Source organism: Megalops cyprinoides, chromosome 16 (genome assembly GCF_013368585.1).
Source record: "Megalops cyprinoides isolate fMegCyp1 chromosome 16, fMegCyp1.pri, whole genome shotgun sequence".
NCBI lineage: Eukaryota > Metazoa > Chordata > Actinopteri > Elopiformes > Megalopidae > Megalops > Megalops cyprinoides.
Window position 1 is genome coordinate 17,906,044 of NC_050598.1, and position 25,987 is coordinate 17,932,030.

The 25,987-nt window shown below is 42.8% G+C and overlaps 1 protein-coding gene across 5 annotated transcripts in view; it reads right to left on the reverse strand.

Moving 5' to 3' along the window:
* Positions 1–17,841: 17,841 nt before the first annotated feature.
* The window catches only part of mid2 (midline 2), a 132,831-nt gene continuing 124,685 nt past the window's right edge, over positions 17,842–25,987 (reverse strand). For all 5 annotated transcript variants that reach the window (XM_036548677.1, XM_036548676.1, XM_036548680.1 and 2 more), the window contains 3 exons: positions 24,787–24,948; positions 19,703–19,910; positions 17,842–18,455 (listed from right to left, as the gene is read on the reverse strand). In XM_036548677.1, coding sequence (XP_036404570.1) covers positions 18,053–18,455; positions 19,703–19,910; positions 24,787–24,948 — 773 coding nt within the window. In that variant the 3' untranslated portion in view covers positions 17,842–18,052. The remainder of the gene's footprint in view (positions 18,456–19,702; positions 19,911–24,786; positions 24,949–25,987) is intronic.

Below are 25,987 nucleotides of genomic sequence, written 5' to 3' on the forward strand. Positions count from 1 at the left end.
TTACACCACAAACAAAAGGTCAGACAACTAAAGGAAGCACAGAAAGAAAAGCAGAGAGGAGTAATGTCCATCTACAAGCAAAAACATCAAGGAAGAACCAGGCAGCTAGCTCAAATCTGAGTTAATGAGTTTAAAAGCACTCATTAATATGCAAAACATCAAAGGAGAGTACTGTTTGGCTACTCTTGGTCAGTTCAGTATGCCCATAAATGTTCTCTGCAATTCAGAGTAGCATAGTAATTAATTTCCAACATATTACTTAAACTTACAACATGTTTGGAACATGCTTGAGCTATTGCTGTGGGATGCTGCTTGATTAGCTGGAAGAAGCAATTTATCTGATTTTATACTTGGGTTGCCTCTTTGAATAAATGTAGACTGATAACCCGTGTGTAAAATCACTGAAGATGGCTCTGGGAGGGCTGGGTCTGACCTGAGGTTGTAATTTCAAAGTCAGCGATAGGGTTTCAGTTTAGAGCTTAAGAAAAGAACTAAAAGAACATTTCCCTCTGGTGTTTCAGTTAGGCCGGCTCTCTGACCTTTGAGGACACAGGGAACAAGCATCATGCCTCGAGCTATGTTCTGAAGCATACACAGATTTTATGAATTCAAAGTCACGCCAGGGTCGCTGATGTAAGATCTGAGGCAATCCCTGTTCCTGCCATACTCAGCAGAAGCACTGTGTAGAAGGAACTGACTTTTTAACAGATTTTGGGTTTGAGGCTCTCTCATAATTGGTAGAGGCATTTCCGAGCTGCAGAACACTGTGTGAAATTATTCTATAGCCTAGATTATAAAAGTTCATCACTGACTACATGATTTACCTTCTTTGGAATGTGCACCATAATGATGGCAGACATTTTTAATATGCCGGGGAGTTAATTCCAATAACCTTTCCCAAATTACACCTTCTGTGTGGTCTTTATTCTCAATTATGGCTGGAGGCAGAAGAGAAACAGACACATTTAGTAAATCACCTTTTACACAGCTTGAAATAATCATTATCTGTGGTAAGTGCAGGCTTATCCTATATTATATAAATTGAGTAGATTTTTGAAAAAAAAAGAAAAAGAACAAAAAAACCTAAATCAGCTTGGCTAAATCTGTTTAAAAATGTAATGATTGTACAACAATTCCTGAGCTGAGCTGCCTGATTAAGGCAGAAGTCTTTGACCTACATATAGCATGGGCGACGACATTATAAAATGTTTTTAAAGTTACCCACCTGCTTCCATTCAAAGATCGTTTATTATTTAATCACAATGAGTAAACATGGAGAAAAAAAGACATGCCTTTATCTTACATTTGAACCTGGAAATAAAATAAATCCTTCGTACAAATCGAGCTGTATAAAGAAATAATTATATTAAATTTGAGGTCAATAGCTGCAAAAATGTCAGAGATTTAAAAATGGGACAGGAGACGAGATCAAAAAAACTATTCACTATTCACTATAAACAACCGAAATCCAACCAGTTCAGCTGTAAAAATATTTCTAAGCGGCTTTACCTTTGTCCAAGGACTTATAAATCTACGAAAGTGGTATAGTAATAGCTGACCTTGTAAACATCAGTCTCCATTGATAGGTTGGGGTTGAAGCACAGGAAAATCAAGCTCATCGACAGAATCTGCGCTCATACATTTACTGAGCTGCAGTTTTCTAAAGCCCTGGTCGGGAGTAAGACAAATTGGAAATACATCCTCCTCCATCAGCGACAACCCCCAGCTTTCTCCGAGACAGGCCAGTCAACAGGGTGCCATAAATGAATTTCAATAAATCTTTGGACACTTTCAGGGGAAAACAAAGAGCTCAGTTTTGTTGTACCTTACCCTCCTGCTCATGTTGAGGAACCTTGTATGTCTAAGTAACGTTATCTTAAAGAAAATCCTCTCTGATTGTCACAATATATGCTCATTCATGGTCAAGGGATATTCCAGTGTACCTGCTCTGCGTAATGGGGCATTGTTTCAGGTTTATTTTTCTTTTTATTTCAAGAGCCAGAATGTGCAATTTATCATTCTTTGCCCCCAGCACTTATATCTCTGCCCTCATTGATTTTACAGTATGTTGCCCGAATGATATCTTTCTTTTCTTAGAACCTGAATTGCTTCTTTTGTTTGCACCATTTCATCAGTACTTTATCCATGTTCTAGATAGTAAAAACCCTTCCCTAAGGTTGGCCTCAATAGTGGATCAATGTCTTTCAAAGCTCCAGACAATACAGGCCTTTTTTGTTATTTATCAGACATCCCCCATTTTACTGTAGCTATTTTCCCTCTTGCTATGATGACACAATGGGTAACAATTCAAGAGGGATATTTACACCAAGACACACAAGTTAACAGACCTAGATGCACAGAATGTGCTACAGTACAAAGGCAAGTGTGCCTACCGTATGCATCTTCAGATGCTGAATATGTCCAGGTCAGTGACCTTACATGCATATAGCCTCTGACTATCACTCAGAAAAAAAAACTCATTCTGGAGCAATCTGGTCAAGGAAGGGCAAAAGGCAGTTATTATAAGGGCACACATTGAGGATGTTTTCAAAATGATTACTCAATCATTGACGTGATCCAATTACATGGCGATATGTTTTATCACCCCTCTTTGCTGTTGTCAACTTAACTGTGCCAGTCCAGGGAGTACAACTCATTAATTTATTCTTTTTTTGCTTGTTTCCTTTTACTGAAAGACTGTGGACAATAATACAAAGCATCATGATAGTTGACTTTAACTGAGTAGGACTTAATTTCATTCACTGCATTTTGTTTTTTCTTCAGATTAAAAGAATTGCTTAAAAGAACTGTACTTCAAGCCTCAGACGCATTTCTTCTCTTGTACTGACAGAATTGAGGAGTGGCAGGACTGAATTCGCAGACCTCTAGTTGACATTTACAGACAGGTGTTCCCGCATTTCACAATATAAATTTCATGAACTGCTGAAGAAAACATTCCAACTGCACGTGTCCGCGTTGTTTGAGGGTCAGGTCATGAAGGGAACTATTGCCTGAGAGCAGTTTTGTTCCTGCAGCTGTTCTGGTGGTAACCGGCAGGCTCCTCCCAACTGTAGAATGAACCCACCAACCATGCTTAAATATAGTGATTGAGTTTGTACTAAAATAGTATTCAGACAGCACTACTGACAGCACAACGCTCCCACAATATTTCAGCCATGTCTCTAGTGATATTAATATGCTAGCAATATGGTTGATAATTTTTCATCTGCATTCCTGATCTATCTCATGAAGGCCAGCTGGAAGAGGCATTTCGTTACATCTCAACTGACAGATATGTATATTTTGTGACACTCTTTTTTTATACTATTTTATCCTATATGGGAACTTGTTTAGGAATCAGTAATTGTACATGAGGTTCACTATGACAACCTCTGCAATCATATTGGAGCACTGAAGAGTGAAGAATGCAATCCTTTGACTCACTCACATGTAGCCAATGGATATTTTTTGCACTGCAAGTCACACAGTGCACTACAGTGGAGTGGGCACTCATTGGGGGAGAGGCGCTACTCTACTGACATTATTCAAGCGAATCGTTGGGTGCCTAGGAGTGGAAAGATGAGGAGGGCCTTGACAGCCCACCCACCCTATCCCTGTGTGAAGAAGCTGGCAAAAAACTTCTCCTGTATGAAAGGTTTTTGTTTAAAACACACACAAATGTTCGAAAATACATAAAATAAAAATAGATAGGACAGGTTAAAATGGGTAAAATAGACAAACGTAAAATAGTAAATCAACTAAAACATGGACTAAACTGTATAAAAACCAAGGCATTAACCAAAACCCTCCCAAGCTCCCCCCACCTCTCTTTTAACACCTGGTGCAGGTGGTGCCTCAATTTCCCAGTAAGCCTGGAAAGTCTGGGAAGTTTTTACTTTTTAGAGGTAAAGTTTATGGCAAAAATATTATTATTATTATGAGGTTTGTAAATGTAAACAAATGCATGCAGGGCCCTAACACAGACACAAGCATTCAAACATACACATTCAATAAAAAGAGGAAGGAAAAGTGTTCACAGTGAAGATGGCATCTTCACACCCTGGTAGAACGCACCCTGGTCATTGTCTGCAAATGACACAGTCAGTTCCAAACCCAAGCCACAGGGTTCAGCCTGTGCCTAAAGTGAGTGCCTTGCCAGCTGACTCACCGAGGATGCTCTTTGTGGCATTCTTCTACTGAAGAGAGAAATTGTCTCAAAGTCCTCTTGGGAGGAAAGGTATTGTCTTGCTATTGTATTGTTTACGACCAGGGGCAAGGTATGTAGCCATAGCTTTTCTGCCTGACTCCTCATCCAGTGATGACAATGGGAGCACCATGCAGAGGATATTGATAGCAGATATAACTTGTAAGCCATAATGGAATGATGTACTTCATCGAGCTACCGCCGCTCTACACTCTATGTGAGAGCTATTGAAATGCACTTACACACAGGCATGTACATGCTCTCACACACGCATCTGTCAGACAGCTGTGAGACTAAATGTATCAATTAGAAGCCTAATTGAGGTGCCAAATTTCATTGGCTTAAGTATGATGAGAAGACTAAAAACATACACACACGCCTGCATATATATACACACGATATAGCATGTACAGTGCTTGACCTAATCAAATGAGGGTACAACCTTGAACCAATCACTCAAAACCACTGCTTTCCTCAGTCTGTCTCTGCAGATGGCTAAAACGTTTTTTGGAACGTGACCATCCTGTGGCTAAAGCCAATGAAATAGAAAAACCTTTCTGCAGTGAGAACAAAGCATAGTGATAATGTTCCCTACTCTAAAAATGTCTCAAACAGTCCCCATTTCTTAACCAAGGTTCCACAAAATAGATACTAACAGAAAGGGTTCCATATAGAGGCTGAAGGAAACGCTGCCTTTGGAAACTGGAACAACCAAATAAGGTTCGTCAATAAAAACATTCTTGATCTTTGATACAAAGGGATTTGAAAAGTCAGTGGGAACTGATGATGCACTATTAGTAACAAGATTAAACATTGTTACAATAACATCTGCAGATCTCTGTATCAACTCTTGAGAAGAATGATCATGCAAAATACTGGCTGGTGGTCCTGAATGTAGATTATGTGTGTTTAGGCAGTCACAATGCTCTGCTTTAATTATGCACCTTACGCTTTCATGAAGATACAGAGCAAACAAGACTCAGGGAAGGTCTTTTAATTATGAGGCGATTAAGAGGAGCTGGGATTCCTGGAGGGTGCTAAATTGTGAGACCCTGCGACGTGAAAGAGCTTACAATCATATGTCATTATGCTACAAAAGACAGAAAAGAGGAGCTTAAAATTCAGCCAGGTCTGATAGTGTTCATCCACTCACATGAACTAATTGCAGGGAGATGATTTGGTGAGATTGTCCACAGCTCGCCACTCAAAACTGGCAAATAACATTTAAAAAAAAACAAACAAAGCACATTTTGGTGTGGCATGGCTCTCTAAAAGCAACTGGACAAATCCGGTCAGGGCTCACTGCTCTTTCGTCAAAAAGATGCTGAGACGCAGGAAACCATGATGTTTTGCTTGCCATCTTCTCTGGAAGGTTTTGCAGGGCAGTCTAACCTCAATATGGCAATGGGTAAGAGGCATATAAAGTTGAGCCTTATGTGTTTAATTCTGACAGGATATCTTGACTGTTGGGTGAAGAGAGAAGTAGCCATAGAATCCTGTTCATCAAAGTGTGGGAAGTTGGTACGTTCAGCGTAGAACACGTCCTCATGCTCGACACGGCAGTCAGGAACAGTTGACGGGGATGACTGTCAACTAATTAGTCCCGTTAATCAGCAATGCACATCTTCTCCCCGCGAGTGACAGAGGGCATTTAGGACTGCAGTCTTATTAATTGTAAATTCTTGACAGGCAGATATGGATATTATAGAGCTAACACGGACATCGCTGACAGCGACATTTTAATGTCAGTGTCCGTAAAATGTCACGCTAATCACAAATGAATGGATGCTGCTTCTTAAACCCTGGAGGCTGAACATGTGGTGATGTCCACGGTGTAGGAGATTCAAACAATTTTACTTAGGGAACAAATAAATTTACAAAGTGAATTGTGTAAAAAAGTGAATTAGCTGATGACAGAGTTAAGCCAGGCGAGCAAAAGTAAGCTTATTCTGGTCATTGATAGCCATTCACAACTCTGGTAACTGAAGCAAAAAGACTGAGCTAATTTTGAACTTGAGCTATTTTTAGATATGTCCATTTTATAGCCATCCACAAATGAGTGTGGAGACATGGAGCTGGAGGTACATATAGGCTTACTACTCCTTGATACATGAAGAAATGCGCATAAAAGTGAATTATTTTCATATTTTACACTTTGGTAGTCTGTAGAAGCAAAATAAGTCCTGCTACATTCAGTACAAAGAAATTCAAGAATGTTAGTAATGAGTACACCAAAAAGACGACTTCTTTGCTCCCCTGTCATCTCTTGATGTGATGTCTGTGATGTTCCACATATTCAAAATATTTCACAGCTTAAGAACTTAGTGCAGACATTTCCTGATTGATTTGATAAAACGAAATATAAAAAGCCCAAATGTTCCAACTAAGGTTCATTAATATAAATACATTTCCGCTCTAAATTTAGAACTTCAAAGGTAGCCTCAGACATTGACTTGACGAGACTCTGCGTCAGTGCCTAAGGAGAGCAACAACAATTGCACCCTGGCTCCCTGCTGCTTCATCACTGCTCTGGGGAAAAAAATAATCTGTGTGTGTGTGTGTGTTTGTGTGTGTGTGTGTGTGTGTGTGTGCGTGTGCGTGTGTCTGTGCATGTGCGTGTCTCCAAAGACAACGGGCACTTCCTGCTGTGCGCTGGCATTACCACCTTCCTCCCCACTGGCACCTCCAGTTCATCAATGATTCATTATTACATGGCTGTTTTCACTGCTCCTCAGCCCAAACACTCCCTCAGTTCAGGGTAACTCTGACCTGCTCCTGACAGGATTAATTGCTTTTGTGTCAGCTTTCTTGTGAAAGTGTGACAGTTTGGCATGCAAAGCCCAAAATGTAAAGTGCTCACCACTGTGGCAGCTGTGCTGTGTAGCTCTAAAAGAACTGGGCTTTTAACCAGGTTACATGTTTAAACCCAAGGTGTGGCAGTGCTGTTGAACTCTTTGGCAAGGCACTGAATTTCTTAAAAGAACTGTCCTGCTGTGACTAATACATAAATGCCTTTTTTGTTACATACAGTAACATACATGCATGCAGTGACATACGTACTCATACATAAAGAATAAGTATGTAACAAAGTATGTTGCATGGACACTGATGTCTGTTGAGCAAGTAAACAGTATATTGTAAAAAAAAGCAAGACAGGCATTAACTAAGCTAACTGTGATTATCACACCAAGAGACAATGTGCAGAAAGACCCAGTGCACTAATAATGGCCTTTTTACTCTCTGAAGCTTGGTTAAGTATCAATGCAAGTCAAGTATTTTGCTCAAAAGAGCAATGACTGTGTCTCAGACAGGGCTCAAACCAGAAACCGTATGGTAACAACACGTACATTTACTTATCCACTCCAATACACTTGTATGTGACTTGTCATTCAGCACTGAGTGTCCTCCTTAGCCTCCTGAGTCCACACACTGAGCTCATCCAGGACAGCCCCCATATAGCAGAACGACACCGTGTAAATACAGCAATCAAAATGTTTTCTGGGCTGGCTTTACTCTGAAAGACATCCGCATCAGGGGGAACGAAATGGGAAAATGAAACAAGCTCTCCAAAAACGTGACCCCTGCCAACGCAGAAGATTATCCCCCCGGTGACATTTTGTTCTGAGAGGTGCACGGTTTTCGGCGGAGGCGTGAAGTGGAAGGTGGCTCCTTGGGAGCAGCCCAACTTTCAGAAGAGCTATTGAAACTGAAACTGAGGCGTGAAAGGGCCTGCTGGAACCAGTGGCAAGAATCTTTCATCATCTCCCTCGCCTTCTCTCATTGCAGTCACTTTGTCCCTACAGGCATCCTGCACTTCTTTCCTGTGTTTCATGGTTCCGTTTTGACACTATTTGCGCACAATTTACTTACAGTGTTAATTAACTAAACTCTTAATTTCTTTAAAAATTGCAGTGAGTCAAGGAGGCAGGGCTATGTAGGAAATGCATAAAATAATGTAATCATTTTATAGTGTGCTAATGTGCATTTAACATTGTTTGTTGCGATGTGCGTGTGAAATGTTTACTTACTGTAGTTCAATACCAATATCCTGACTAAGGCAGGGAGACTTCAGATTTCAGAGACAGACTAACTTCACATATAAAGCTATATTTAGAAATCATCATTCTGACTTCAAGAACCTGTATTGTTTTTGTCGGTTGCTGGGTCATCTGGATGTGGTTGTGTGTGTTCTGAGTTTGGAACAGGGGTGCAAGATCACTATCGATTAATGGATGTTCGCAAACCTTCCTCTGCCTTGGCTTATGAAACCTCAGGAGCGGCGTTCTGCTGTTTGAAACTAATATCAAATACGGATCCTCATTTCAACTACTGTATCCAGTATGGTGCATATGAGGATCTGCAAAAGCCACATCTAAGTCTCTTCTCACATTTTCAAAACTGGTTGCTGGTGAAAAGCAGTATCCTGGATGTTGTTGAAGAGGGATGGACAGAGTTAAATTGAGAATGCGAATTGAGACTTAACCCAATTTTAAGTCCCAATTACCACATGAGAAGAAATGCTTGAAAGGAGCTATGGGATGAAATAAGATTGTTTCTGTTTCTAGTTAGTTTGCTGCGTGAGGCTTGCTGGAGTCATAAGCTCTAAGTAGCTTTGAAGAGCTGCCTTTCTGGGCAGTTTTACCTAAGGAGTTATGCTTTTAGGCTTAAACCTGTCAGCTTGTTCCTAATCCAGAGAGTTTTGATAGGCTACCAATTTTTTCCCCTCATGCAGAGAGTGTCTGTGTTTTTGTTACGTTAATGCAGTCCCATATTTATGCTTTTTTCCAATTTTCTGAACAACTGTAACACATATTACAGGTTCAGATCTTAACCGGCAGAAAGAATCCACTCTAGCTCTCTGAAAACATGTTGTTATGAAAGTGTAACATGTGGTTTGTCTTTCGGGCTCCTCAGAAAATGTGTGCAAACGTACGTGGGTCTTGTCAGGATAAAAATATTATTTTGGGTAAAGAAGAATATTTGGCCTTGAGCAATTTCCGACCACTTTGCTGATAAGAGGTGAAGAGCTGCCTTAAACATGCATAACGTGTACGTACCGTCACAATGTGTTCTACATACTTCCCTCCAAGGGTCTTGTGTGGAGCTGGATTTGGAATGGCACGCAGGACATTTTAACCGCAGGTAAGATTTGTTATTAAGTTTATTGTTCGTGTTGCACAGATACGGTCTTGGCAGAGAGCTTATGTTCATGTTTTGTTCCATCTCCACAAGTCCACACCCCTTCCCTGCTCCATGAGGCTGCATAACAACAGACTCCTCCTCTTTCTCCTGTAATCCTTCTTGACCATCCAATGATGGCTACTAAATTTAAATATTCATGAGCAGACCGGCTCAGGACATTCTGAATGATTGACTGCTAGTGATTCTGCGTACATATGTGCAATGATTAGAGTCAAAATCAAGTTGTAGACTGCTGCTAATAAATAGAGCTGTGTGTCCACCATGGAGAGGAGATGAACTGACCCACTGAAACCTAGACAGACAAAGATGAAGTGCAGAAACATGTCATCCTGTGATCTGCAACACTGTGTGCAGGACGTTTCTGGACATGTTTTGACAACTGTAGAAATAATTAAAGGTCTGGAGGGAGCACTGTAACCAATAGAGGAGCTGGCAGGCTGGTGCTCCAGAGGAAAAACTGCTTATTGGACATGCATTGATTTGAAAAAAAATCTGCCTGGTTGCAATGATTTATTTGTTAACTAATTATATTATTCATTAATGAAGGCTGTGCATGCGCAGAAGAAATGGAATGAAATCCTTCAGTTCACAAATGATATCATCGTTGTGTCACTAAACAGGAAATGAACCGAAAAAAACAACCACAATGCTCAGACAGGATGGCTACTGACAAAGCATATCACAGTCAGCAGCTGAAATCAAACCATCAGCCTGACTCACGGCGCATAGATAGGAGATCGGAAGCGTATCACTTTTCTGTTTTGCAACAATGCAAAGCTGAACATATGACCTCGTAAGCAAAGCTCTTGTGTAGACAGAAGAAAACAGCCCCCCCAGGCTGTTTGATTTCTATAAGCTTACCCATGCATGGTCCAAAATACGGTCGCTCTTTTAATGAACCGCAGTGACCAGGGGAGATTTCTGCTGAGGTCTCTCTCGAAAATAGAATGCCCTCTCTTCGCGGAGCAGGACCATTAAGACCCGCGGCTCCCGGAAGATGCTGGTGGCCCCGCGTGATTGATTGCCCCTGCTGAGATTAATCTCGATAGAGCCCCGATGGGAAAATGATCTACTGCCAGTTTGGATCCTCATTTCCCAGGACTCTGTGTCTCATTTCCCCCTCAGCCCGTGGGGGCTGGGCGCCAAGCCCTGTGCCTAATTCATTTCACTTTAGGAAGGTAAAGCGTTCCTCAAACACTCCTACTGCTCCGAGAGCCCCCCGTTAATAATCCTCGCGTCCTCCCAGGATGATGGATTTAGCAGACGTTATTTGCTGATCACAGAACTTTTCGGGGGGGGGGGGGGGGGGGGACAGGTGTGAATCCGTTGACCCAAGGAGCTAGTAAAATAACTTGAGTAAAGGCCAGAATGAAAAACTGAACACATGAATTATCTTTTAAAAAAACAGAGCGTGAGAGAGGGAGAAATTAGGTAATGCAGCAACTAAAAGCCGTGAAATGTGGTTCAGTGTCATCAGGTAGGCCCAGCTGTTGCAGGTGCTGGAAAGGGTCTGTTCAGACAAGCTCTAATTTGGTTTTCTGCACATTAATTCCAGCAGCCATCACCTCCAAAAAGCCTGGCTTCTCATACAGCACATGTAATTACTGTATGAACTGCACTGACACAAATGCAATGTCACAAAACTGCTGGTTGGAGTTTTCTTCTTACACAGGACACAAAAATAATTACTCTCCAAACTTGCTCTGCTTCCAATGGAACTTTTTAAGATGATTCGTTTTTAAAGCAAGCCTCTTACCTCCTCCTAAACAGAACTGTGGTCTCAGTGAATCCTCTCAACAGTTTTCTTTTCCTTCCAAGCAATATGGGAGAGATTTCTGCATATACAGGTTCCAAGGGTGGCCTTTGTTTTTGCCTGTTCCAAATCACATTTGTTAAGATGGGGAATTAATACATTAATAAAAAGGTCAATCATTCATTTGTGTAAAAAATATAGTACTCAAAATTAAGATATTTTCTCAGTCAGGACTCTTTCAGGAGAATTATTTTTACAGAAGATGTATTTATCAGTGAGATCCTATAACAATCCTTCAGTGAAAGAATGCAGAGAACAGCAGGGAAAGGCCATGTGCTGAAGCAAAGGATTCTGGGAACAGAAGTGTTACACACAGATTTCCTGGAAGAACATCTCTGGAGTCTGGAGAAGCTGGACAATCATGCCAAAGCTGGACTGGCATGGAGCTCATATGAGCTGAATCATGATTTGGACACAATTTTGAATTGTAAGTAACTACTAAATGCCAAATACGAAACAAACTATATAAAAGGGAATTTTGCACAATAACTCTTTGACTTGAATAAACAGCACTTCAGGGTAGTAATACAGTATCTTTACCCATCAGGTTAACTCTCATCAGGCCCTTTGGATATGGTTTGTGTAATATGTGAGACTTGAACATACAAATTACTGTGGAAAAATTTAGAATTTTTCTGACTAAACCATTAAAGGAACTTTATGATGTCCATTAGTCATGCTCAGCCAACAGGTTCACCTCCCTCAGTCAGTGTGGTTCCCACCAAATCTAATTAATTTGTTGTTGTACATCACATTTGCAGCTGGGGTGACAAATGATTTAACGAGCGGCTGTGGAGCCTCTAATTACTGCTGCAATTAGAAATGTAATTATGGGGTTCTCCGACTGCTTGCTGGGTGATATAACAAAGCTATAATGAACATCACATTTAGCTGGTGGCCAATCTGTCACATATGTAAGGACGTCCCATTATCACAGAGAGAGCAAATCTCCACAGGGTGGGCAAAGCTGCCCTTTGATAAGAAACACCACCGTGTGCTCATAAATCCAATTATTTAAGATAAAATAAAGCATTACTCATTTTAATGTCTTCCAGTGGTTGAACCGCTATAAATACATATATGTATGGTCCTATAGCCATTTTGGTGGAATTAAAAACAGTGACATATTGCAGTCAAGCCACCGTTAGTATTACTCTGAGGATACAGTATGTAACATTACCCATCAGTTTAATGTGTCAGGCATTTAAAAGGGATGAACTGTAGCACATGCAACATAGTATTCGTGTCAGTTTCCCCTCTTACTGTGGATTCTGAGGAGCATTTTTCCATCCTGTCAAAGGTGACAGTCACAGATTTATTGTAGATTTACAGTACAGGACCGTACCAAACTCAACTCTCCTCAGATATGAGGTAACTGACTTTTTTTTTGCTGATCGAGCGCAGCTTATGTGAGACTTTTTTGTGTTGAGCAGTACTTTCTACGTTCAAGCTGCTGTCTTCTCTGCTGGATGAAGCGAATCACACACTTCAGAGAGCAGCAGAACAAGGGCCCCCGGTGTATTTATACGCCGCAGAGACACAACGCGGGGCTTAAAATGAGACGCCGTTTCATTTGGACAGCTTCACAGCATAGCGCTGTCGGTGTGCCTGGCACTAAGGTAAACATCGTACAGCAGTGAACTGGTTAGAACACCAGAAACAAGACAAAAAAATTAAACTTTTGTATCTGTACTTTTCGGCTGGATTTGTAAGTCATAACGATGAAAGTACGTATATTTTGACACCTTGTTGCGCCAAATGCCAACTGCCTTCACTGCCAAATTAATGCTAAGTGTCATTTGTAATTTACATCATTATTTGCAGGTTTGCCCCTTTTATGGAAAAAACTGTTGATTCATTTGTTTTTGTTTTTTGTTTTGTATTCACCCTAAATCTCAGGTAAAAGTACTATCATTGGTTCTTCTTCAGGTAACAGACAGGGTTTTGGGTAGACCAGCACAAGCTTGTTTCCAGCCTCCCCTGATGTTCTTTGTTTGGACCCAAATCATTAATTCTGGCAGTCAAAGCGGAGGTTTAAGTTCACACAACCCATGCATTTTACCCATTTGGAGTGATTACATAAAATAAATACGGGACCAAGTCAAATATTCAAGATATTATGAAGATATACATATTCGTACGTGAAAATATACTTACATTCAGTACAATATAAATATTCTGGATTGTGACATACGCTGCGTAACAGGTTTGGGTGGACAGGATATGGAGAACACCAAGACTCGGATCACAGCCTTTGAGCAGGTGCTTATTTACAGGGTGAGACAGCACACATGTTCCAAGGATAAAATAAGATGTTATGCTCCTCTTCACCAGTTCACTGAATAAAAACAATGAAACTAAAATACCAAAAACAACATGATACTCTCGAGGAAAGACCCCTGTTGGGAGAAAAAAAAAAATCTTTCTTTTCATACCTTTTTTCTGCTTTGCTTTGGTTTTTCTCATTTTCATTTTCATTCCTCAGTCTGTCACTTGTCATAAATATGGATCATTTGTCATAAAACAATTAATACTCTTTTTTAAATGAATGTCAGAAATAAGCGTCATTGTAAACTGGATAGCTACAAAACAAGAATTGCCTGTAGTTACATTATATATTTACACTGGACTCAATCACAGGGTCAAATCCTGGACAATGATTTATTTTGCATCATAGGGTAAATATTGCAGAACTTTGAAGATTTACATACAATGCTCACATCATGACAATTATCTTTACAATGTATTTTTTACAACACTTCTTAGTCAAGTAATTTCTATCTACAACACTTCTTAGTCATGTAATTTATATTTATATTAATTTTAATGTAGCATAAATCTCCCATCAGTCAAATTACATACAGCAATGTGTATAAGTTGTTGTTCTGTGGAGGCACACTCTTACAACATCAAAAGAAACTGCAAAACAGCCCATGTGTCATCTCCCCCAACGAAGCATGGACTTAAAGAAATATTAAATTATACTGGGGATATATGTTCTTTATGACACCACATGGCAGCATTGCTTTTAAAATGGATATTAAAAATGTACATCTTAGGAACATGACAGCATATTCAGAGGTAAGAGGAGGCAATTATGCTCAACATTTTCGTTTTTACCGCAGCTGAAACAAGTGAAATTGGTAGACCAGCTCTTATTGGAAAGACTCTCATCTCGTATTCACTGCTTGTGATGCTTTCACATGGTGCTGGAGGTGAAGTCCATTCCAGGGAAAGGACATAATTACACTTGCTGCTGTAATTGGACTTCAGGAAGAGCAGAGCGGTGAAAATATCCACTTCTCATAAAATGCTATAGGTAGGAGAGTGAAAACGGCTGGAAATTTTAAATTCAAGGTTAAGAGATACGAAAATGTCAGTGTTAATTCCATCTTATTCAACAAAAGTTAAAGGAATGTTTTTACAGAATCCTGAAATTTTAACACCTTACCAAAACCTTAGCCACTGTCTTTGGGTACATACAAATGTAAGCCCTTAAACCTTACTAGAATATACCGTTCTGTAAAGCAGTTCTCATACATCATTACACACAATGAATTTTGCACACACACTTCTAAACTTCCATCAGTTGAATGTGTCTGTTTTACATCTCCAAGCTTTACACACAAAGCTGTGCCTTTCATCTTTTCCCTTTAGTGTACATTATTTTAGGTCATATGTTCCTACATTTATACGTGCTGTCAGAAGAGACAAAATGCTTCTTGATGACAGTGTGGCCTTGTTTCTGTAACCATCAGGTTTTCCATAGTCTCCACAGTGCTTCCATGCAGCCTCTTCTGAGTTGCAGGCTGTGTACCGCACTGCAGCGTGATACCACCAAGCCCTGACCCTGACACGTGCCAGGGATAACAGATGAGTGATCTAGGCATTGCCCGCCGCCATAGCTGTGGGCACTGGGTGCCCCGCCAATGGGCCAGGGCTGCGTTCTGTGTTGGGTCCCCAGGGCTGGGCAATGCAGGGCTTTGCTGGGACTGCAACAGACGTCACCTGACCCTTAAACAACTTCTTCACTCTGAAGATGCCAGACAATCTTGTAGACTGAGAAAGGAAAGCAAGGAACATGAAATCTCAATGAAAATGAGGATGAAATAAAAAAAAACTATAATAATTCCAGTTATTTTTGGAATCAGAGTTTTAATTCAAGTTCACATAAATAACATTAGTTCATATATTATACGGTTTTATAGAATATATTTCCCCCCTTTTGTCATTTACATTCTTATATGGCTAAAATTCACACACTACTGAGACTGAAGCATAGGTGGATGTACACACAGCAGTTTCCACTCTTTCGTAGAGGTCCGAGTGCCACAAAGGCATGGAGTACATCGATTTCAACTGTCAGTTTGTTTTTTTTTTCTGGAGTTTCTGACAGAAATTCTTCAAGAAACAAAATACCAACTCAAAATTATAATATAATTTTTCATGACCATAACAGATAACAAACTACAGAGTCCAAGCTGGCATCTGAACATTCCTGTATCAGAAATGCAAAGAAAAGCACAAACGATTCTGATATGCAAACCACAGTGATACTGATTATTATTTTTTTTGTTCAGAGCAGGACAGTTTCAGAGAATATGCTTGTACAAAAACAAATCCCAAGAAATATACAGTATGTACTTGCATCTGATATTGTCATGCACTGACTGTACTTATACAAAAATAAATTGAACTTGTTAGTTTAGTTAAGACTTCAGCAGTGACACCAAGTTTTGCCTCCAATATATTCACCATGATAAGCTTCTAAAATGGCAGAAACTTAAGAGACAAATTATTGGACTAGATAAACAACATGCGAGAATATACTCTACTCCCTGATCATTGTGTTATTCTTCTCTTTACACAGGGATGGTGAATATGAATATGCTAATAGAAGCTGTGCTGTTTTACATTGATCATGATGGGGTTCCCCTCACTAAAGCCATTAACACAACACCGTTTTTCTGTATCCCACTTTTGCTACTTGCAGTGTGGCTCACTAACTCTGCCTGTGCTTCAGCTGTTGCTGTCAAAGGCCAAGCTGCAGGTTTGTATCAGTTGATTTATATGAATCCCACCGGATAAGTTCCCATGTAGACATACTGTGCTTTTCTGGAGGAAAAAACATGAATAATAGAATGGGAAGGAGTGAGTTGGTATTCGGCGTATAATCTGAATTCCACTGATATGTGCGAGCCCACGAGGGACACTTGTATAGGCCCACTCCCAATGCTTTAAATAAACTGACACATTGTTCAAACACAGGCAAATAAAAACAAGTTGAATTTTTTTTTTGTTGAAAAATTTGTGTAGATTGCATGCGATTTTAAACTGAAAGACTGACATAAAGCTACTATTTTTCTTTGCTACAAGCATGATTTTTCACTGCTCCTACGGAACTTGATTGTCTCAATCTGACCCCCTGTTTTAGCCCTGAATATAATGTAAAAAATTATTTTCCTAACAAAACCATATGCCAAACCAAGCTATTAAAATCTGAAACCAACAATTCACAATTATGGGACGTAATGATGTTTACCTACAATGATTTCGAAGACTCGCAAAGTACAAATGAAAGTAGAAAATGAAAAAAAGAACATCCCCTGGAAGCTGTTTATTGAAACTCTTTGTGTTGACCAGTCAGAAATGGGATGACTTACACAGGAAAAATCCTGGAGGTCGGTTAGGAACTGCAATGACTACTCACTTCAAACATCAGTGAACATCAGGAGAATTTACATGTGACATGTCAGCCTTCCCCGTGGTCACTCCTAAAGGACGGTGCCTCACAAATGGGCTGATTTCAGGGAGAAACATGACTGGTGTACTGCGATTTACTGTTAATATCATTCACCGTACAGAATACCGGGTCCCACCCCAAAGCGATTATCTCTTGGGTGCTGAGGAAAGGCTCTCATTTGGGAAAATATCATTGTGGAGCCTGAAGACTTGACTTTCTGATGATATAGGTACACAGAACAAAAACACACAGAATCCAAGTATTTAAAATTGCTGGAAACCAGCTGGATCATACTGTGTGTCATGCTTCCTCTCACACACACGCACATGCAAATGCGCACGCACGCACACAGACACACACACACACGCATGCACGCACACACACACACACGCATGCACGCACACACAAACACACACACACACACACACAAAAGATTGGTGTGGACAAATCACAAAAGAGTCACAAATCATGCCATGAATTCTCAACAAAATCCAAATAAACAGCTCACCTTGTTCACTCAGGGGATGTAAACTTGTGAGATTTAGTTTACTCTGTTAGTAAATTGTACTCCAATAAATATGGCAGTAACACCAAAATTATATCCCTTTTACATATAAGATAACGCTTCTATGTACTACCAAACTCTACAAAGAAATACAACCCATTCCCAACTTTTTCTTTTTTACACATTTGGGAAATAAAACAAATCTTAAAAGTGCATTATGAATATATTAAAATAGACAAAGAAGCAAACCAATGTATTATTCATAAATAATTTACAATTTGTCTCTCTTTTTTTTTAAATCATTAGAATTTCTTATTATACAAGACTAGTAGTCACGTGATGCAAGTAAAACTGCTGTAATCTGAGCTACTAAAACACAACAAAATGCTTCCTTAAACCGAGAGCATGAGCAACGTTCACTCATCAGAGAAAAGAGGAAAGTCGAGGGTGAAAATGAACCAAGAGAAGAAAAAATTAGGAATGACCCGCTTGCAGGAGGGCCAGCTGTGGAGGCACATGGGGGCGGGGCAGGGCGGAAAGGGGCGGGGCCGCGGGTGTGTGGTTCAGGGTCGGGGGAGTGGAGTCTCAGTGGCAGCCCTTCATGCCCGACACATAGGGTGACTCCTGCTGCCGGCAGACGCCCTCCTGCTGCTCGGGGCAGTCCACAAAGTCAGGCACGGGCAGGCCGGACAGGATCATCACCGACTTGTTCCAGATCATGAAGGTAGGCGCCACGGGCAGCAGGAAGGAGATCTCGAAGGTGTGCAGGTGCTGGGAGTTCATGGCGTCGTAGAAGGACAGGGAGTTGTTGTCGTAGTCCAGCAGGACGCCCAGGCGCCTGAGCTGCAGGCTGGCCTCCACCAGCATCTCCTTGCCGTTGTGCCTCACCATGAAGTTGTTGTTGCAGCGGGAGAAGACCCAGGAGGACGAGTTCTTGCCGCTCCACTCGTTCTTCGGGGCTGACTTGTAGGCCACGCCCACCGCATACCTGTGGAGAACGGAGCAGTCAAAGCAAACAGCAGTGTTCAGCATCCTGCATTCATCGTATTCTCTATTGTCAAGCATTCACATCACGCACATTGCATTTCACTTACCACATTCACCACTACTCTTGGTATAGTAATTGAAATTCATACACAGCAGAAAGACAAAGAAGGCAGAGAAAGGGGGCAAGAGAGAGAGAAAGCCAGAGAGAGAAAGCCAGAGAGAAAGAAACAGGGGAAGAGGAAACGAACCAGAGACAAAGAGATAAAAACAGAGACAGACAGCAAAGCGCAAAGATAGCAATGCAGAGCAAGATACAGAGAGACAGAGTGAGAGGGAAGAAGGAAATGACTTAATCCAATAAGCTCTTGCATTTGTCATTACTATGAATACTGACAGTTGAGCCAATCTTTTTCCAAACAGACCGCTGGTACTTGCAGAGGGACAGAAGGTAGTAACATGGGTCCTGTTTCCCTGGGAAGGAATCATTTTCATGCCTCAGTTTGAAGGGAGGAAAAATAAGCAGCCCTGTGAGGCTTTCCATCATATCGGTGCCTGACCCAGATATTTACCGAGTATTTCAAAATGCCGATGCTCGAGAGGTGGATTAATAGCAAAAAATAGACACACTACACTACATGTACACACAATAATCATACATGTGTACTGTATACTCACTCTCTCACACACACGCGCACACGTGCGCGCACACACACACACACACACACACTCACACGCGCTCACGCACACACCAATATAAATAGGTATTGCGCACTGAATACCACAATTTAGTACTACTTCATTGGAAGATGAAGATCCTTACATTAATAAAAACACATGAGGTCCTTTCCTCTTTTGATTCCATTAATATGCACAATACACCATCTTGACAAAAGGCAGTCTAAAAAGAGCACAGGAGCGAGTGTGTAAATATAAAATATAAAACCAGCACCTGGAACTGCCTGCATCTGGCACCATCTGCAATTCATGAATGTCCACCTGGATACTATACCTGATATTTAGACATAACCTGACAGCACTGAATTGGTGACAAAGAGTGAGAATCCTGAAAGGGAGATTTTTTTAAGCTGGAGCTAGATGTTATGATTTTTAAATTAGCAAAATTAATCTCACTCTGCATATGTGTAATGGACGTATATTTCCTGATATCTCTGTATGGCGGATGTGGGTGGCTCTGTGTGGTGATTCACTGGCAACACATGATCAGTCCTCTGCAATACCAGCACTCACCAGGTGGAGGCGCCCAGTAGCACTTCCCAGTAATGGCAGCCACTGTCGATGAAGACGTTCCCGGCAGCGCCATACGAGCCGGTGCTGCTGAACCTCTCCGGTGTGTGGCTCTTCTTCAGAGAGCTCTCGTCCTTCTCCATTGTCAAGCAGTCATTGGACAGCCGCAGCTTTTTGTGAGCTGTTTTAGGGTCCAGCTTAAAAGGCTGACCTACAGAATGGCGCAAACAGAGAGGAGGAGAAACATCAGCACTAATGCCACACACACACTCACATACTCACACACACGCACGCACGCATGCATGCAAAAAGCCACAGAGCCGGCAGATGCAGAACGAAGCATCTACAATTCAAATGTCCCTTCAAACGGGCAGCACTTTATAAAAGTGAGCACCTCTGTCAGTGTGGTGAGGCAGAGGGAGGAGGGCCCATCTGTGCGGCAGACAGGAGGAGTGTCTGTGTGTGGAGACTGTCACAGACCCTGGAGATAGAGGAAGCAGGAGTGCTTTCACACTGACTTTCCTCATGTCCCTTCCAGCTCTTCCTCTCTATCTCTGGGTGGGGGGCCAATGCTGATGCTGTGGATTAGCCTTTGCGCCTCCGCTTGGAGACGGAAGCGAAAGAACGGAGATGGAGGAGGGGGGCAGGGCGCCATCATATGGAGACAGACCCTCAGCTGGGGTGAGATCAGCGCAGCGAGACGCCAGCATCTGGACCTCCTGGACCTGACATTCAACTCTGGCACCTCCGATCTCCTTTCTGGCCTTAATGAGGCCAGCGATCCAGCAGCCCCCAACCCCCCATCCACCCCCAATAATCTCCGTTCGGCGTGTGTGTTACTGTTGAGTAGATGTGTGACTCTCTGGCAGTGTGTGGCTGCAAGCCAATTACATTAACACGCTCACTTCTTTGAACTGCTTATCGCTGCAAGCACAGCCACTTTCAAACGCTGTGGCTTTGTTGGGCCCTTCCAGGGGACGGCTTTTGTGAGTGGGGATGAGAGGCAGGCTGTGTTGCGACTGGCGGGGGACAAACGACAGTGTCACACACTCAAAAAATCCAGCCCTTATCAGCGGGGTGGGAGAGAGGGACAGGTGTCGTGCAGGTGTCCAGCGCTTCACTCAGAACAAAGCCGTTCATTTGATGTAATTATTCATGCGTGTTCAAGAGGATGCAGGCATCTGGGACTCCATGTTCCAAAAGTATATGCTGAAAAGTTATTTGTTCATGTTTTTTTGTGCCGGTATCAATTTACATATGGGAATTTTTTTTCAGAAATACTTCGGGAGCTACAGCAAGATTTTATTTCAACCTTTTGTCACAAAATTGAATTTCACACTACAAACAAGTCTGATGACAGCTAATGGGAACTACTAAAGTGGGAAGAAATTAATGAGTAAAAGAGATCTACATTCCAAGCAACATTGCTGGAAAAAAATAACATTTGGCCAGCATATGCATCAAGATAATTAAACTGCAATTTAATTTCAAAACAGTTAAGAACTCAAAGGGGACTTACGAATCTTGCATTTTGATTCAAAGCAATTCTGTTTCTATTATAAAACTGCTGTTATGCGGATTTAATATGTTTAAGGACCAGAAGATACCCTTAGCATAATGACATAAAAAGTACAAAAGGGAATAACTGAGTATGTATGCTGCTTCGCTAAATAATTACTACAGATGGTGAAATGACAACATTAAGGCTTCAGGCAGTTCTTACTGCCATAAGTACAATGTCTCAATAATGGTAGGTGAGCATTAGGGACACAAACAGAGCATTTAGCACTAATATGCAATTAGATTATAATAAGTCTTTAACAATCTGAGTGGATGGCTGGACACGGAGTGAAGACAGGCCTTTCTCTTGCATGGCCACTGATAAAGACTGAAACAGAAGCAAGACTTAATGACTGTGCTGCACTGCTGTGTGTAAATGAAAACAGAAATCACTAAAAAAACATTGCCATGCTGGGATTCAGAATCCATGGGCAAGCCTAATGGCATTCTACTTGAATAACTAAATACCACATAAATCATTAAAGGAACACATTTTCCACTTCACAGTCTGCTGAGCTCCTCAGCTTTCTGTCAGCTGTACACAACACCCATGTGGACATGTACAGTACATGTGGTGCCCACACATTCACCGATGTCTCTCTGCCGGACTGTGCACCGCCAACACTGGGCAGGGACTCTATCCAGTCGTCTCCAGGGGTTTGGGACAGCAGAAGGGATATCGCAAGTACGCTGGATGAGCAAATATTTTCCTGCGCTGTGGAACGCGGAGTAAACAAGAGTGCCTTTAGCGGACGTGTCATGTGGCATTTCTCATCCCGATTATCTCCGCCGGCATTCTGAAGCCCTGGTTCTGCCTGATTAAACCGTGCTGCAGCCTCCTATAGAACGACAGTGTGGCTCCCCTGGCCTGTGTACCGACATTCTACAGGAGCCAACCTCTCAGCAGGGAGTCCCCCGGCCTGGGACCGGAGCTGCAGCGGGCACCCCACTGCGCTTTTACAGGCAACTGCTGCGAATACACATACACACACACACACACACACACACACACACACACACACACATACACATGCATTTGAACACACATGCCTGCACATGTACACACCGACACGCACACAGACAGACACACACACACAAATGTACACAAACATGCAAGCAAACATACAGATAAGCACATGGACACACATGCATACACACTAACCCTAACCTGGATGAACATGAGGGCACGTGCACACACATATATCCATGTATACACACTTACACACCTACACATCTACATCATTGTACATGCACACAGACACATACAAGTCCACATGCAGCCCCACACGCAAATGGATGTATACATAGACACAGGTGCATGCACAAATAGGGATGCACATGTACATGCGGATGTATATACACACACACACACACACACACACACACACACACAGACGCACACAGAAACATACTCACACAGACAGATGTGCTCATAAACATGCATGTGTTATAGGATGACTCTCCCATCTGCCTGCATTATAGATTAGATCCCCACCATTTGAACACATTATCCCATTACCAAGTTCTGGTGGAAAGTGAAACTTCGATTTCGGAGGCACGCGCCTGCAAAGAGCCATTTGATGTCTTCCCCTCGGTGCTCGCCCGTGAAAGTGCTGACGCGCTGGGCCAGGAATGCGGGATGAGAGGCGGGAAGTTTCGGGAGGAGCCTCGGCACGCGAGAAACACTCCCCTTCCTGCCGTCTCAAAGTCCTCTAATCCATCATGATTAATTCATGCGGATCACAGCCGGCAAACATTAGCTTAATCTCACACCTCTGCGGTGTTCCCACACGGCTCAGCCAGGAGACATGGCCAGTGCACCACTGCCGACCGCTGTTAAGCAATTCTGTCCCATCTCCTTCACTCTTTCCCCATGTTCCCTGAACTCCTCTGATAAGTGAAAGCATGAGCTCGGGGTCAATCTTGTCCTTTTTAGAGGTGTGATAGAACCGCTCTGCTGCTCACAGGATTTAAAAGATGGGGAGGGGGGGGTGGGGGGTAAATATGCCATAAAAGTGAGGGATATGGAAAGGGGAAATCGTGTACTCTCTCTTTGAACAGCGTTGCACTTCTTAAAAAGTGTGTGGATATCACGCTGGAGCACACCGCTGTTCTTCTCTCAGCTCGGCGCCAGGGAGACAGGGAGAGCAGTGGACACCCGCGCCCCGAGGAGAGACCGACAGATGGAAGGACTGGGGACACCACGGCGAGGTTATTTCTCCCGCCCATGGGTCAGAGTCAAACATGGGAAGCCGTGGCCCTGGGAACGGCTCCAGCATGTACCTGCCAACTCTGGGGACCCAGCCAAGCGTATGCTGTCCCCCCTCCCACGCCCTGCCAGCGCCCCCTGGAGGCCATGCCAGCTCTCGCAGGGATTCGCCCACTTGGCTCACGCAGTCGTATGACTCCTCCCTTTTTTCCTCACAGATCTATTCAGCGCTGCTGTCTGCCGCGGAGCGAGAACAGGCCTGCAGCTGCTGCCGCGATATCGAAGCACAAACGCACCCGTTAATGTCCAATTTTCAAAGGCGCAGACTAATTCTGACAGGAAGATTGACGCCAGGCATAAAAACGGGACGGGAGCTAGCACGTCCGCATAAAACCGGCCCGGGCGATGACGGCTTGCCTGTGCTGTTTACGCTCCTGGTGTTGTGCTGTTATGGAGACCCGCGAGAGTGGGAGCCGAGTGTGAGGCGACCGGCTGAAAGAGAGCGTGAGTGGACGCACTCGGAGGTGCTGCAGGGGAGGGGACAAGGGGCTGGCACACGGCGGCGGTGTTGTGGGAGCGGGCGCCGCGGTGACAGACAGGCGGTGCAACACTGCGCGGCTGGGCGCGTTGATAAAGCCTTGCCAATGGGAGTGGGTGCTTTTCGCTGCTGGTTCCAGCTACCCTCCGTTTCACCTCCAAACCTCCCTGCCGGTGAGTCACACGCGGCTGAGGCAACAATCCAATTTAACGCTGTCTGCTTAGCGCCGAGCCGCGCCTCAGAAACAGAGAACGCGACACCATTACATTACATTATTTATTTCATTACCTAGCAGGCGGCCTTATCCGCAGCCACTTACACGCACCCCCCTGCAGGGTATAGCTGCATGTCCCACCCTGGGAAGTGGCAACCTTCTGCTTCCAAGCCAAGTTCCCTATCCGAATAAACCACATCACTGCTCCTAAGCAGACAGATCATGCTTTGGCTGCACCTGTCTCCAATTCCAGCTGTACTCATTACAGTGACTTGCTTAGGTGCGATTATCACTGTCATGCTTTGGTGACATATGGGCTCCCCGGGGAGAGGCTGTGCCCTGTAGAATGTTGGTAAACAGTGCAGAGAAGCTCCACTGTCATTTTATCGCGGGCTGCAGCACTGCTGAATCAGGCAGAGCCCAGGCTTTGGATCATGCCGAAAGAGATGATGAGTCAGTGACGGGTCCACTCTCTCCCTCTGGAAGAGCTGATGGCCGGAGATGTGAGGGGCAGCTCCCAGGTGAGCACCTGCACTTCTGCTGTTAGCGTACGAGCGGCTACTCACTGTTGGTCTTGAGACGCGCGGGTTCACTGTTGCGACTGCCGGCCTGATTTATGGCCTTGACGAAGAACACGTAGCGGGTTCCGCTCTGCAGGCCGTGGACTGTGTAGTGGTTCTGCTTGATGTTGGGCACGATCATCCAGCTGTCCACAGAGTTATACAGACCTGCAGGGAGACGGAGCGAGATGAGATAAGACACGGAAAGAAGAGGCACAGAGACAAAGAGCAGAGACAGAGAGACATAGAGGAAGGGAGAGGGAGATGGAAAATGAAAAATAGAAAACAGACACAGATACACAGAGGGCCAGAGAGAAGAGAGACAGAGAGAGGGATACAAAGGTGGCACAGAGAGAGGGATATGGAACTTGATTTGCCAAAACAAAATTACCAATAAAAATCTGGCGCAAAATTGTACATTCATTCAAAACCCTGATCCGGCAATATGACATCATATGGAGAAGTATCAAGGCCTCCTAACAGACCAGGGTTTGTTTCAAGAGCTTGGACAAAAGCCTTACTGAAACCCTACACTTACCATTTTGTCAAAACATTCTATAAGTTCACAGAAATCTCCCCAATAATGCCTGCAGGGCTAAAATGGGACTACCTCTGCTTCACATTCAAATCCAAAAAGGAAAACTAAGTTCTGGTAGCATTTATACCAGACAGGCCAAAACTCTTAAAAATACAAAGCCTTATTGAGCAACCAGATCTCCCTGAAAAGGAACCCCGGGGCCAACTGCTTCTGAGGCTTAGAGGTGCAAGCCAAACTGGACTCCAGTGCGCCAAAACCATTAAAACACAAGATTCCCTTACCAAATGGAAAGATGGACTTTCATTAAGAAATAATAATCTGACACATTCAGTGTCAAAAGTACAAAATAAACATGAATGTTATCTGGCCTTTAACAGAAATATTAAATTTGTAGAGCATCCAAAATGACAATCCATAGGAAAGACAAATTTTAAACTATGGACTCAGCAACAACAGACAGGCTATTGTAAAGGAACACAGAAAATCCTGGTTCATAAGACAAGAATGTCTGTGCAGCTCTTGGAAACTTCAGGTTACCAAGACAGAGACTTACTGTTACCCTGCTTAGAACACACATAAACATAAGGAATATTGCCCACCATCTGAAGACCACACTCACTGATTTGATGTCATCTTGGACTATGGTAAATTCCCCACTCCATCTTGGCA